General features: G+C 36.4%; 1 protein-coding gene across 1 annotated transcript in view; it reads left to right on the forward strand.

The window, feature by feature from the left end:
* Window positions 1–15,601, forward strand: part of MSH6 (MUTS homolog 6) — a 127,879-nt gene extending 112,278 nt beyond the window's left edge. The window contains exons 15-21 of the mRNA XM_089824319.1: window positions 7,373–7,535; window positions 12,511–12,809; window positions 12,893–13,030; window positions 13,399–13,478; window positions 13,644–13,743; window positions 13,851–13,980; window positions 14,865–15,601. Of these exons, the coding sequence (XP_089680445.1) occupies window positions 7,373–7,535; window positions 12,511–12,809; window positions 12,893–13,030; window positions 13,399–13,478; window positions 13,644–13,743; window positions 13,851–13,980; window positions 14,865–15,187 (1,233 nt within the window). The 3' untranslated portion in view covers window positions 15,188–15,601. The remainder of the gene's footprint in view (window positions 1–7,372; window positions 7,536–12,510; window positions 12,810–12,892; window positions 13,031–13,398; window positions 13,479–13,643; window positions 13,744–13,850; window positions 13,981–14,864) is intronic.
* The last annotated feature ends 249 nt before the right edge of the window (window positions 15,602–15,850 follow it).

A 15,850-nucleotide genomic window follows, 5' to 3' on the forward strand; every position in this document is an offset into this window, starting at 1 on the left:
TGCATAAAAGACGAGCATGTACATATATACATATATATCTAAACTAAATAGGAAATGGTGGGGAGTGGTCCATCGTGTAGATCTCGACTAGCAGGTGTTTATGGCTCCCTCCCTTGACCACATCAAATACGACAAATAGAAAGTTAAAACAGACACATGCACCATACACATGCAAGTATGGGGTAAGTACTGTAATAAGTCAAACACCAAATGCTTAGATAAAATAATGCATCATTATAAATATGAAGTAATCATCATTAAAGCATCAGCTGACATTGCTATGAAAGAAATCACATTTATTAACTACAAATCATTAAAGCATCATTAATACACTAGTAACCATAATCATTAAACAACACATGAAATATAGTCAATTAAGTAATTATTTATTGATATACATGCAATCCACGTCATGAAATTATTTCATAATTATAAATCCAATACCCTTGAAACTAACACATGCATGAAATAGGCATAAAAAGAGTTTGGTAAATATAATGGAAAAGAAAACTTATGGGTGGGCATTACTGAGGAAGCTTTCGTGGAACATGTTTTCACTATGGAGAAGAAGGTCATAGAGCTTATGAATGCCCTCAACGCCAAGGAAGGATAGATAGGAGAGCTGAAGGCAAGGCGAAGGTTGCACATGTGACTGAAGATGCCAAGTCATCAGAATCAAAAGATGCTGAAGGAGAAGACCTAGTTAACAAAAGAGTGTTGCTAAGTGGTGAGAACGAACCTGAACAAAGGAGAAGCTTGTTTTGTACTAAGTGCAACTGTGAGGGTAAATGTTGTGATGTAATTATTGATAGTGGGAGCATTGACAATTTTGTGTCAGAGGAGATGGTCACAAAGTTAAAGCTCAAAAGAGATAAACACCCACGTCCATACCGGATTGCCTAGGTCTTGCGGTCATAGTTAGTGAATAATGCTTGGTGAAGTTCAAGATTGAGAGCTAGTATGATGAGTTACTATGTGCTATCATACCCATGGATGCATGTCATATGTTGCTAGGTAGGCTGTGGCAGTATGACAGGCGTGTTGTACGTGATGGTTTTGCAAACACCTATTTTTTGACAAAGGATGAAGTTTGTCACAAGCTTAAACCCCTAATGAAGGAAGACAAAAAGGTCTGCGGTAGTGCTAGGGTATGTCTTGTTGATGGAAGAAAATATCTGGATGGCATGAAATATCATCACTTGTGTTGTGCTTTAATTCTTAGAGTGGATAAAGAAGGTAGTAGAGAAGTATTAGTGGAGGTTCCAAGTCTGTTAAATGAGTTTCAAGATATTTTGTCTAATAATGTCCTTGAGGGGTTGCCACCAGTAAGGCAAATCAGCCATCAAATAGACTTAGTCCTTGCAGCCAATTTACCTAACAAGGTTGCTCATAGGGTGACTCCTACTGAGATTGAGGAGTTGAACAAATAAGTTCAAGAGTTGTCGAAGAAGGGTTTGATTCGAGAGAGACAGAGTCCATGTGCAGCACTTGCAGTATTGACACCAAAGAAGGATGGTGGAGGATGTTTATAGACTCAAAGGCCATAAATAAGAAAGCCATCAAATACAAATTTCTCCTGCCAAGGATGTATGATCTTATGTACTGCTTGAGTGGAACTCGATACTTCACAAAGATAGACCTGAAGAGTGGCTATCACTAGATTCAGAGCAGAAGGGGTGAATGGAAGCCTATGTTCAAGACCAAGAAAGGTCTGTGTGAGTGGTTAGTCTTGCCCTTTGGGCTAACCAATGCACCGAGCATCTTCATGAGGCTCATGAGGTATTGGAGAAATTTGTGGGAAAATTTGTTATTATGTATTTAGATGATATTTTAATTTTCAGCAAGGCACTAGATGAACATTTGATGCACATTCGCAGAGTGTTTGAGAAGCTTAGGAAGAGAATCTTTTGATTAATTTGAAGAAATGTAGCTTTGCCAAAAGGGAGTTAGTGTATTTGGGGTTTGTTGTCTCCCCTAGTCTCAAAATGGACCCAAAGAAAGTGAAGGTCATCTTAGAATGGCCTACCCCAAGGTTTTCCACTAAGATGAGGTCTTTCTGTGGTTTGGCTAATTTCTATAGGAAGTTCATCAAAAATTCCAATAGTATCTGTGCACCCCTAACTGAAACAATAAGGGGGGATAAAAAAGAGTTAAAATGGATTGAAGGAGTTGCAAGGAATTTTGAATTGTTGAAGAAGGTTGCATAGCAACTTGTGTTAGAACTCCCTAATTTTAACAAGGTATTCTAGGTGGGTTTTGATGTCAGTGGTAGTGTCATTGGAGTTGAATTGAGCCAAGAATGTAAGCCTATTGCATATTTCAGTGAGAAATTATATGATGCAAAGAAGTATTTTATTTATGATCATAAATTCTATGCAATAGTTTAAGCATTAATGAAATGGAGACATTATTTGTAATGATCTCTATTGGATTGGATTAAAAATATTGAACTTGGACTGACGAGAATTTCGTCAAACAGTTGTTATGTAACCTGTTCTTGAGCAAAATTATTACTATATCAACACTTTACTATTTCATTGAAACTAATACTAAGAAATGGATATGCCAATCAATGAAACCAGTGCTTCAAGCAAATAGGAATTAGAAATTGATTCAAAATTTAATGATAATACCTTATATTCATGACAGTGAATCAATGACCTTTAAGCTATACTCTGAGAATGTGGTTACAGTCTTTACAATATTATCTGATATGCAATATAAATAGTGCAGAATGAGTAAAAGATAGACAGACCCGTAATAGTGGTTAATACTGTTAAGAGGTTTGAACATGTGGTAAACACCCAGTCCGTCACCACTTCCAGATGCTTAACCAGTTTACCACTTGCTATTGGACTCTATTCTGCCAACTTGTGTTGTTGAGGGGATTTGACTGATTTTGTGGGGGAAGATAATATCAATGTAGTTACTAAATACAAGAGTCATGCAATACTTAGAGAACCTCCTGTGATCACTTCTCAACAATCTACCATGTTCTCACAATTGCCAACTGTAATACATATTCTATGCTATGGTTACCACCAATGCCACTGTTGTTCATGCTACTACGCCTATCATTCAATCTTGAAAGAATGGTATTCACGTGTAGGATAACAACGTGGGAATGACTCAGTGTGGGTTGTTACCTATCCAAACTATCCTGTGAAATCCTCTGAATGGAAAGCACGCTGCCAATGTGTAAATCTAAGATGGTGAAGATTACACTTACACAAAAACTTCACCAAAACCTTCGGCCTGGGAATGTCTGCCTCCTTGAATGCCGACCAACTTCAAACTGATGTTCTGTAGAAGCTAACAACATCCACCGACCAATTTCACTTCTTGTTATTCAGTAATTCCAACTTCTTGCCTAACCTCCAAATACCAAATCGAACTCCAATCTGATAGTAAACTGCGAGGCACTAGGTTTGCGTCTAGTCTCACACTTTTCTTCAAGGTGTTTTTTCCTTAGAAAAATCTAGTCACATCTAAGCAACCTTTAGGATTTGTAAAATAACATATATTCGTGATGTCAATCCCAAAGCAGAAGCTTACTTTTATAACCTCGAAGTGAGGGGAGATACAAACAACTTAGCAATGTGGGATAAAAGACTATTTTGTTTTTTAGTCACTTAAGTCATTTTGTCATAAAGTGGCTTTAAACAATAAAGTACTTTATATTCCAACTTAATAAAATAATGTGACTTTAACCTTAGAATATCCCTTTTAAATCTCCTCAACTGAAAGCAAAACTCCTGTGATTGGTTGGCATCCTAAATCAAATGTTGTTAGCCTATCTGGATGGAAAGATAGACCAACTAGGTGCCATTATAATTGGTGCGGAGAAGGGGACATTACGTTATCTATTGCCAAAAGAATTTGTTTTGTACACCGATCGTCAAGCATTACAATACCTAAATAGTTAGGGTAAATTGAATCAAAGACATTTTAAAAGGGTAGAGTTCTTGTAGAGCTATACATTTGTATTGAAACATAGAATTGGATGATCTAATAGGGTTGTAGATGCTTAAGCAGGAGGCAAATATTACTAATAAAAATGTAGGTTGAGGTGGTAGGGTTTAATGAACTCAAGACTCTACTTTGAGGACCCTAACTTTGCAGAGGTTTGGAAGGCTTGCAATGAACTTGTTACTCTAAATAGGACAAGGTGGCTAAACTACTTGTTCCGAGATGGTATGCTATTCAAAGGGAGTCAACCATGCATTCTGAGGAGTTCCATGAGGGAGAGCTTGATAAAAAAGAAACATAGTGGAGGAATAGCGAGACACTTTGTTTGAGATAAGACCATTGCCATTGTCAATGAACATTGTTTTTGGCCTCTGTTGTTACAAGATGTGAAGAAGTTTGTGTAGAGTTGTCAAGTGTGTTAGAGAGCTAAAGGAGTCAGACTACAAGATTCTATCAGATATTGCCAATTCCATCAAGGCCTTGGGAAGACATGAGCATGGATTTCATTCTTGGTTTGCCAATAACACAAAGGGGCAATGATTCAATATTTGTGGTGGTTGATGGGTTTTTAAAGATGACTCATTTCATTCTTTGCCCCAAGACCCATGATGCATTTCACATTGCAGATTTGTTCTTCAGAGAATTGATGAGGCTACATGGTCTTCCAAAGAGAATAGTTTCAGACTGCGATACAAAGTTTGTTGGGTATTTTTAGAGAACTTTGTGGAAGAAGTTGAAGATAGAGTTTGTGCTTAGTCTTGCATATAACCCACAAACTAATGGGTAGACAAAAGTAGTGAACAAAAGTTTGGGTAATCTGTTGAGGTGCTTAGTGGCGATAAGACCAAGGGATGGGATTTCATTCTACCATAGACAAAATTTTCTTACAATAATTCAATGAATAGGAGTACTGGTAAGTGACCACTCCAAATTGTGTATGAGGGTAGTCCAAGGACTGCACCAAAGTTGAAAAAGATGGATCAAGGAGACATGACTAGTGCTGAGGCAGAGGACTTCGTTGAAAATGTCAAGAACCTACATGAGGAAGTGTGTGAGCATATCACTAGGATGAACATGCAATAAAAGGTTAGGGAAGATCAAAAGAGGAGGTTTAAGGAGTTACATGTTGGGGATTATGTTATGGTGTACTTGAGAAAGAGCAGTTTCTAGTGGGCACCTACAACAAGTTGAAGATGAACAAATTTGGCCCTTGCCAGATTTTGAAGAAACATGATTTAGGAAATGCATATGAGGTGGAGTTGCTAGATCAAATCCATATTTCCCTTGTTTTCAATGTTGCAAATCTCATAGAGTATCATGAAGGAGGTATAGATGAGGAAACGATACTTGAATAATGTCCACCTTTGCAAAGGAGGAGATTGAAGAAATCTTGAATAGTTGTGTGGGAAGGAGCGCTAGAAACAAGTAGTATGAGTCCCTAGTGAAGTGGAAAGGATGACCTATAGGAAACTCAACCTAGTTATCTAAGGTGGAGGTTGACCATTTGGGTTTTCTTTAACCAGTTGAGACATGATAGGGTCACATCTCAAATTACGTTGGGTGTCTAATGCAAGAGCATCCAACGGTGAAAGGGCAGTCCTGTTCACCCAAAAATATGTCTAGAGATAGTTTTTGTTTGATGGGTTTGCATTTCTGGATACCTATTTAGGCAAAATAGAGAATCCAACTCTCAGATTTCCATTGTTACTTCTTTGGTTTAGTGTTTTGGCACACCTTAGAACTACACCGCCCACAAATAATAATTGCTCAATTGCACCCACTACAAAAAGTGGACTTGAGCATTGAAGATTTCCACTTTACAAAATTTTAAGTAGGTAGCACTGCTAACTGAAATCAGATCCGATTTGAGTCCTATAGATCGGCTCCAGAATGCTAGATTACATATTAATTGGCTACGAAATGGCTAACTTAAATTTAAATTCGGATCGTCGATTTGATTTGATTGATAGTTAACTGAGGTTTAAATTCTGGTTGTAGATCTGATTTGATTAATGTACGCAGCACAGATTGAAAAGTCTTCGATTGGGAATGCTTTTTTGCATTTCATTGGAGCCTCAAAAATACTCCAGTGAACGCACAAGCTTCAGCAAAAAGCTGACAAGTCATTTGAGTCTATCAACTTTGCTAGAGCTATTTGAGAGTTCTAGTGGAATGCCAGCTTTTGGTCATGTATGCTTTCATGCCACTATTTGTTACTTTTTTGCTGTGGTGCTGGAGCCTTAGAGAGATTCTAGTGGAACAAAGAAGCTCGAACAAACTGAAAACTTCTGCCATGCTAGATGCCATGTGGGCTTTCTCCTTTTTTCTCTAGGGCGGTGGAGCCTCAGAAAGGTTCCAGCAGAAGTCCAATGGAAACCAATGGCTGCTGACATTGATGTCCATGTTGGACATGCTTCTTGCTTTGCTGGCGTGTTGGAGCTCAAAAGAATTTCCAGCAGAATGAATGAATGTGACATGTCACTTGCCATGTGGATTCAACTAGATTTTTGGGACTTGAAAATAGTTTTTGCAGAATGAGAAGCCCCAACTGAAAATGCTGACAAGGAAAAAATTGGTCCCCCCTGGCACATTTGACAAACTTAAACTTTAAGCAAGTGCCATAAAGTCTTGAGTTTATGAACATGGGGCCATAAGAAAAAACAGGGACGTAGTTGAAGAAAATAAAATGGAAGTCTTGGACCAAAGATAGAAAAGTGAAGTGCAGTCTAGGACACAGGGACCCTAGATTTGAGGGGCCAATCATTAACATTAGTAAAGGGACTTAAGTTGTTGCTAAGGTGACCAGTGACCGGTGAGAACTGGTTGTCACAAAAATAGAACATAGAGTCTGAAAAACAAAAAAGATCTATGGTTTTAGACTTGGGGCGTATGACTTAGGTTTTAGGAAAAACCTTACTCAACAAGAGAAAGAAAGGAACCCTACATTTTCTCAAAGTTCTAGTGAAGTGCTCTTCACAGAAAACCTACACAAAATGACTTCTTATAAAAATGTGATGCTTTTTAGGTCAATATTGAACCAGGTCACCTCAGAATGTAGATTGAAGCAACATCTCGAAGAAAATGTCACTTTGGTCTCACAATCTGGTGTGCATGCAAGTATTGAGTTTCCATGTTAAGAGAATTCCTCTTCTTCTTCAAAAATCCATCTTCATTTAAAATCCAGTCTCACCAACCTCACCAATTATTCAAGATATAGACAATAATGTAAAGTATATGACTGTTGAAATGTGTTTAGTTGTAAATCTAGATATGTTGAATAAAATTTAATTGAATGCGTAAGTTAAATATAATATTAAACTATGACTGCATCATGACATTTGATTTCTTATATGTTGTAGCATGTGCTGATTGAACTCTTTTATTTCTTTAATGGTCTATTTAGGGATATCGTAGGTTCTGGACACCAAAGATAAAGGAGCTATTGCAAGAGCTTTCTGATGCCCAAGTTCAAAGAGAGGCATCCTTGAGGGGTATATTACAGGGTTTAGTTAGACAATTTTGTGAGCATCATCACATTTGGCGATGCATTGTTAATGTGGTTGCAGGTTTGTCTTCATTTTTGTATTTTGATTTTGTAAAATTCCATTTTCTATCAGTATATGAGAATTTCTAATGACTGAGAAATTATTTACTTTTAGATTTAGATTTTAGATATTGACAATTCACCCATAGGCAGCTTAAGTGTTGTTCTCAAGAACATCCTCTTCATGTTCATGCTTTCAAATTGGACATATTTTCAGTTAACAGTTTGGGCTTCTGGCAGTGGAACTCTTTATCTTTATTAAAAAAAAAGTTATGTTGGCTAGGATGTATCACATAAAAAGTCTACAAATGAGCATATTGATGCTTTATTATATAACCTGTGTGTTATATTCTATTCTATGTTATCAGATGCCCTCATACAGAGGGAATTATTTTCTTCAAAAATCTTACATGTGGATAAAGCCTGAAGCTCTTTTGTAAGATTTGTAAACCTTGGTCATATTTGAATGCCTCTTGCATTCATTATCCCGAAATCTTGTGTGATCTTTAGAATGAGGGGTTGGTTTATTATCACATGGAGGATTTGAACTCGGTTAATGCCTTTACGAGTGCTTCTCATTACTATTACTGTTACACAATAATTATCTTGGACCTGGTGTTAGGGAAAACATTAGGGAAGCACCTATAGAGAGCACAAGGATGGGATTGGGTTTGTAACACATTTACTCTTAACCCTTTCCCATGTATGCCCCAATGGCAACACGTGGGTGGGCATATATCTGCATTACCATAAGAATGTTTCTTAGAGTTGTTTTTCCAAAAGCTAGATGGTGTAAGAACCTCAATGGTTCTATCTCTGATTCATTTTCACTGGAATGTATTGTTTTGGAAAATTTTTAATTCTTTTTACTTTTTCCAGAATTTATGCTTTTTTTTGGAAATTTTGAGAATATTGGAAATCACAAGCATGAATTGGAAAATAATTTGTCAAGCTACGCACAAGGCAAATTTTTTTGCTAACAATTTATTTGCAAATGTTTACAATATCCAGCCTCTGCTCAAAACGTGCCTCCTTAAACCCTAATGTTACCTTCCTTAGGAATGTCGTTACCTCAAAAGAACTCAGCCACTGCCAGTAATCCCAAATGCAAGTCTCATAGCTGGCAGTGATCTGCATTAATGCAGTCCCTAAGTCTTCTAATGTAGCTTCCTCTCTTTAAACTCTGCAACCAATTATATCAATCTTAGCCTCTGGATGAAGCCAACGCTGACACAATTCAATGGATGTTTAACCATAGGTTATAATGTTGTGATAAGTGTGTAACTTTTATTAATATATAATGGCTCACACCTAAAAAGTCACTTTATAAGTTGAATAATAACTTAATAATATAACCATCAATCATTAATGTCATTATAAACTTTAATATCTCCTTAATAACTCATTATCTTTTTGTCCTGTCTGAACCTAGAGGTCAACCATGCTTCCCACTATGCATCCAACTGCCTTACCAAAAATAGTAAGGGTCCATATCTATCAACCCCTAACTTACTATAATTAGTACATCTCTGAATACCTAATCAACAAAGATGCCAAGGGTCAATACTGCCACCTCAAGTGGGTGTCACCACAACTTTCTTGTTATGTAGACTTGACTAACCAGGAGACCAAAGTTGCCCAAATTCATCTCCTCGACTTCAAGATTTGAAAATTGCTACCAAGGTCACTTAAGAGCATTTGAGACCACTACTCCTATCAGCAAAGCAAAATGAGGGGCTCCAAATTTGCAATGGGGTGGTGTGAAAACTTCATAACAGTTCCTCTGTTGCCACCTGCCTCTTATAGGTTTGCTACTCAGGAAATTTGACTTTGGAGCTCAATTGATTAGTTGTATGGAAATAATATATCCTTCCACGAAGTGAATGTATAGTGATAGAAGCAAAAGTACATCCAATTACAATAGTTATTTTGGACATTTGTAAATAGTAAAATACTAAATATTGACAGATGAAATACCACCAATGACTTGTAAAAAATGATATAACTTGACTCAACACTTTTGAGTATCAAACCAATCATATATTTACTTCAATCTAAATATTATCAAAACAATCAATGGATGTAGATCATAAAATCGAAACTAAATTTTTTTATTTGAAATGACTCCACTCACATCATGAACCATCAGAACTAGGCACCCATCTGACTGCAATAAACCATGAAGCTGTACACACAACTGTGCTCCAATGAAGGATTGCGCATAGGAAACATGGTTCACAAAGGGGTAAATATTGCCTTATGCACCTGTTGACTGAGAAAAACTCATACTCTACAGATCATAATCGTTGTCAGCTAATAAGAAGCTTGCCAAAAATATCAACCACCAAACATAGAATCATCAGTCAGAAATATGTGTTGTCATATTTATCTCATCAATCTACCAATTTCCAGTTATGAGGGAGTCAATCAAAATGACTGAAGATGACAAGATTAGAGATCTTAACAGGCTTGATCCAAACATTATGAAAAGCTCAGAACAGTGTGGTCAACAGTGGAGACATCCACCATGCTTCCTCTATGAAACAAACAAAATTCAGATACACTGATTAATGAGAACTGCAAACTACAGAAAATGAGGCACCTTCAAAATGGCCGTAGCCCTGGCCATTCAATCAATAACAACCAGCAATCAAAGCACAGAGAACAAAGGCTATCTCTGGTTATAAATTCACGGACAGACCCTTAAAGAGATCCTCACACCCAATGAATTGGGGAAAGTACTGGATGATACAAAGTCTCTGCACTGCAATCTGTGAGCAATGAGATGGTAGAAAATAAAGCCGATCACAATCACAAAATTTATTGGTAAATAGAGCTTGTCACAAGCTCAATTTTCTAGCAATATGATTAGTAGCAAAGAAAGCCAGTTCGACCACTAGTATGAAATTGCTGCCACAGAAATTGCAGAAGCCAGCCAATATGAAAATCATAGTTTTGCTAAACATAAAAAGAGCCAGTAATCAGATATAAAAGGCCAGCACACTTTGAACAGGTTGATGATGTGAATGGTGTGGAGAATGAAGCCGAACCAGGCAGAGGATTGTGTCTGAGAAAACCTAATCACGTAGAACAGCTCAATCAGACAGGAATTATCAATAATAAATACTTGTTCACTCCTTTAAATATGAATTTGGATGCTGACCTGAAATACTCAATAAAAATATTCAATTGCCAAAAGTCTTAAAAGCCCATACATGCCTGCTCAAATCTGCACAACAACAGAAATGCTAATGCATTAGACAGAAAAAGCTGCACAAGACAAGGTCAAAACATGAAAGCCTTTAAATCATGGGGTTAGGACATGTTAAAAATATTGGACCAGCAATGTTAAAAGAGATCTTAATGTAAAATGTCGTCCTGATACAAATGCATTGTTCCCAAAATACAAGAAATAGCTCAAAGAGGAATCTAAACAAGGAGAGAAGAATTTAAAGATTGATTGCTTCAAGGATAAGCAAAAGCTAGATAGCCGCATGACAGTGTGGCCTTAGATATGCATCGAAGGGAATATCAAAAGCTAGATAGTCATGTGATAGGGCGAATTTGATCATTTGGGTATGTGTAGCAAAATCTACATAGGCTTACTATAGGGCAAAATGATCAAAGTTGCCCTATCATACAACTATCTAACTTTTGTTTATATACATATTTGGTGAGTTCCTTCTGTGCATGCAATAAAAAATGTATTAGTACATTGGCAGAAATGATCGGATCAAATGGATTGTCTATGATACTAATGGGAAGTGCAGATGTTTTTTGCAACCACCAGTTTTTATAGGCGCTATACCAAAACTTCACCAAGAAGGCATTTTGAAACCTGTGGAGATCGAATACATATTGTACTTCATTCTTCCTAGAAAGAATACCCGATGCGTGGGCTCTTCCATTGACAATCACATTAGATGTTCATCTTGTATTAAATTTCTGGTAAATGAAATATTGCAAACACACATTTACATTCAAAGAGAGTCCAAGAACATGAAATGCAGAGAATTTAATGTCAACGATGATGATGTGGCACATGTAGGGTGGCTTGGTTCTAGCATGAAGAGTTTGTCGTGACCTTTCCGGCTAATGATTAGAGCTATTGGCCAATTATATTTCAATTTTTAAAGATTTCTACAATTTCTTGATATATATTTGCTTCCATAATTCCCAAATTTAGGTTCCTGATCTCTTTGCTCTCCCATTTTAAAACTCTGTGGTTCTGCTTTTTTTTAATCCTAAATTTCAAATGTTTAACCTACTAAGACTTCTAGTCAATTTTTATCAGTTACACATCCGTGCTCCTTAAATAATAAAAGTAAAGCTTTCTTTTAAGTATTCTTCTGTACTTTTGTTGAGTTGAAGTTAGTTTTAAATGTAGTGAATATCATGCTATACACATGTAATGGTGATATTCCATGATAGTTGAATAATGTGATCAGCCCATTTTTGAAGACTTTGAGTAACCATGGTTTAAACATGTGGCATCCATTCAAGTGGAAAAGTTTATGCATATTATTTGGAATTTAGGGTATATTATGTACGGTCAGCTCTTCATTAGGTTTGTGCTTGTGCCCAGAACTATTCCAGCCTTATGCATTGGATGTCTGAATTATTTTTGGTGTCTCATAAATGGGCATGAGAATAAACAAAAATTCCTCGTTTTATGCTGAACGCTTCTGTTAATTCCCTTGTCACTGAAAAGTATTGAAAACTGATGATTCCATTTTTCCTCTTTTGACAACTGAGATATGCTCATCTGGTTGGACTGGCAAATTTAAAATTATGAGAGCTTTGATTTAAAATGTTTGCTAAAAGCTTGTATTGGTGAAAAGATTTCTGGGGAAACAATACAAATCACTCATTGAAGTGATCTCATGCTAATTGTTCATATGGAGCTGTTTGATTTAGACTGTAAAGAATACTTAAGAGAATTTAAATAATGAATGTGCTTCTTTAATAACAATTCCTTCTGTTTTGGGCTTTTGCAGAGATGGATGTATTGATAAGTTTAGCATTTGCAAGTAATTATTTTGATGGGCCTACATGTAGACCATCTATCAGATATAACAAGAAGATCTCATCTAATGAAGTTGAAGCCCCTTTTGTCTATGCTAAAGGATTGCGACATCCAATTTTAGCCAGTTTAGCTGCCAGTGGATCCTTTGTCCCAAATGATGTTAATATTGGCGGCCTTAAAAATTCTAGTTTTATGCTTCTAACAGGACCAAATATGGGTGGAAAATCAACTCTTCTTCGGCAAGTGTGCTTGGCAATTATTTTGGCTCAGGTTGGATGATATTCTAATAAAAGGTTTTCTAGTTTATTGATATATTACTTTGGCTGAGAACTTGTTTCCTTCTGGGTCTATAGCTTGGGGCGGATGTCCCTGCCGAAGAATTTCAACTTTCGCCTGTTGATCGTATATTTGTCCGTATGGGAGCAAGGGATCACATCATGGCTGCACAAAGTACCTTCCTTGTTGAACTCTCAGAGACTGCTAGTATGCTGGTAAGTTGCCAAATTTTATTATGTATGGTATATCCTGACTTCTTTTGTTTAAGGATTTGCTTATCATCCTAGAGTGGCCTTGCATCTGAGAACAATTAAGTTTTTAACCATGGTCTGTTACAAAACAACCAATGCCTTATGAAGCCCATGGGTCAAGCAGTGATCTGGATTTAATTTCACATAAGACATCAGTAAGGCATGATTACTGGGTTTTGAACCTGGGTTATGTTTATTATAAGTGCCTCCAGTAAACCATTAGACCACAGCTTAACAAACTGATTATTATTCCCTATTTGTACTTTTTGGTTCTGATTTCTCGGTAAAAATAATTTGTTCTATAACTTACGAGCTTTGCATGAAATTTGCAGTCATCTGCAACAAGAGATTCATTTGTTGCATTGGATGAACTTGGACGTGGAACTGCAACTTCTGATGGTCAGGCTATTGCGTGAGTATACACTGTTAAAATCTTACAATTATGGAGATGTAATATTAATCATGATTAAATTGATTTTGGCAGTGGCTCACCTGTTTATTTTCTGAAGGGCTCTTTTGACTTGTAATTGTTTTCTTGTAAAATGCTCTCCATTGACAAGTTGCAACATGCTTACAGACATGCAGTGTTGGAGCACTTGTCACATGGGATTGGATGCCGTGGCATGTTTTCTACTCACTATCATCACCTAGCTACAGATTATCAAAATGATCCAACTGTAATAATTTCTTCTTTTGTGTCTTACATCTGCTTATATAACCTGAACTATATTTTAATAGTTACTTACTATTACATATTGCATTAACATTTCCTTTTTCATTATAGGTTGGTCTGTATCACATGGGTTGTAGAGTTGGAACACAAGTTGGGGGTGCAGAAGAGGTGACATTTTTGTACAAACTCACTCCAGGTGCATGTCCAAAGAGTTATGGGGTGAATGTAGCTCGACTTGCAGGTATCAATAAAATTATCATGGTCATTGATCAGTAAAAGTATTTGAATCATTTTATGTTTTTGGAATGTGTATCAACTACCCATGTTTTTTTGGGTTTGATATTTTTGTACATTTTGATATTTTGATTGCATCTTAACAAGAGCATTATATAAGGTGCTCATTGTTTGGTCTTACTAGATTCTAAATGTCTGTCTCTTAAATTCGTTCACTATCATCTTCATTATGAGATTATCAAAGATTCTGTAAAACTGTAGTCAGGAAGTTGGTGTACTGTGGGTGCCAATACTCATCCCATCATTATTTAAATGTCGAGTGGTCAGCTTCTTGGAATGTGTGGCTCCGTATGATTTAAATTATGCCTGATTTGTAAAATATTATAATCCAAAAATTTTAATTGATGAAAGCAAGATTTCTGTGATTAATTTCAGGTTGCGGAACTGATGATTTATCAAAATTAGGAGCAGTTCAGTTCTGTCATTTGTTTCTTTTGTTAATATTGTGGATGTATGAACCACGAATTTGCAGATTCTGGATAAAAAAAGTGCATCTTTTGGCAAATCAAACACATCCATTTGGGTTAATGGTCTTACGGCCTTTAACAGTCTTTGTGGCTATGTTAATTTTTAGCTGACATTTCAAATTGCTTTTGTCACTTTGTGTGTTCTTTGTAAACATCTTGATAGTATATTAATGAGGGGGGACTTACAAAACCTTTGACCTGAACCAAATATTTTTTATGATTTCATTTCAAAACTGGAACATAGAAATGTACAATTGTTATATGGTATTTAAGTTTGCTTCCACTTATTTGCATGTTGAAGATACATAAAATGTGTCGGGATAATGTAAATCTGTGAGTAATTATGCTTTGTCAATGACTGCAGGAATGCCAGACATGATACTTGAAAGAGCTGTGAAACAATCTGCAGATTTTGAGAATCGGTACGGGCACAGGACCATTGGATATGATGGGCCTATGACCTCTATTAATTTTAAGGAGGGAATCCTGTTGGAAGAGGTTATAAATGTTATAAATAATATCCAGGGTTCAGAAATTGCAGCGACTGCCAAGATGAATAATCTGGTTGGATTGTGGCAAAAATTAGTGGCATTTGCTGCAAAAGATAATATTCACACCAAGTCATCATCAGGAACACCTCTGTTTGATGGACATTCTCTTCGTAGTACAATCCCAATAGAAATGTAATAATAATATTCGATAATCTACGTATTTGTCATGAAAAGGATGGTTGCTAGGTTTTGTGCATTCAACATGTCATGGAACTAGAATCATCAGTGTACATTTATCTCCATAGAATTTCTTGGTTGTGGAAATTTTCTATAGCTAATCAGCATGATAGCTCATTTTTGAAGATTGTTCTGCAGTGTGGTGGGATGCCAGTTTCAATGGAAGTTTTATATGGTGCAGCATGATGCAACTTGTAACAGTGGAATTATTTCTCCTTCTAGGATCTATGTAAATCGTGACATGCATTGTAAATTTTTTGGTGCAATTCTTCTCTTTCTAGGATATATGTATATTGTGACATGCATTGTAAATTTTTGGTGCAATATTTCATCTGGTATTACTAATTTTAAGCTCTCGCCGTGTTATTATTTAGCTCACCATAGTCATCTACATGGAGTCTCTTGATAAATGATGATGTTTTGCAGAGTACAATAGGGTCATGCATATTTCATGTAGTAGAGATCTTTAGTGACTTATATGTTGACTTTTTTTCTGAAATCATCTCCGGCCATGTTTGGCTTTTCAAGAGTGAATGCCTATTATCATCAAATGAGCTTTAGCCCCAAGGCAGGCCATAGGCATTATGGCTTACGAGTACTGCTTATATAATACAGTTGTTTA

The sequence above is a fragment of the Cupressus sempervirens genome, chromosome 4, assembly GCF_028749045.1.
Source record: "Cupressus sempervirens isolate cs-2001-9-10 chromosome 4, ASM2874904v1, whole genome shotgun sequence".
Taxonomy (NCBI): Eukaryota; Viridiplantae; Streptophyta; class Pinopsida; order Cupressales; family Cupressaceae; genus Cupressus; species Cupressus sempervirens.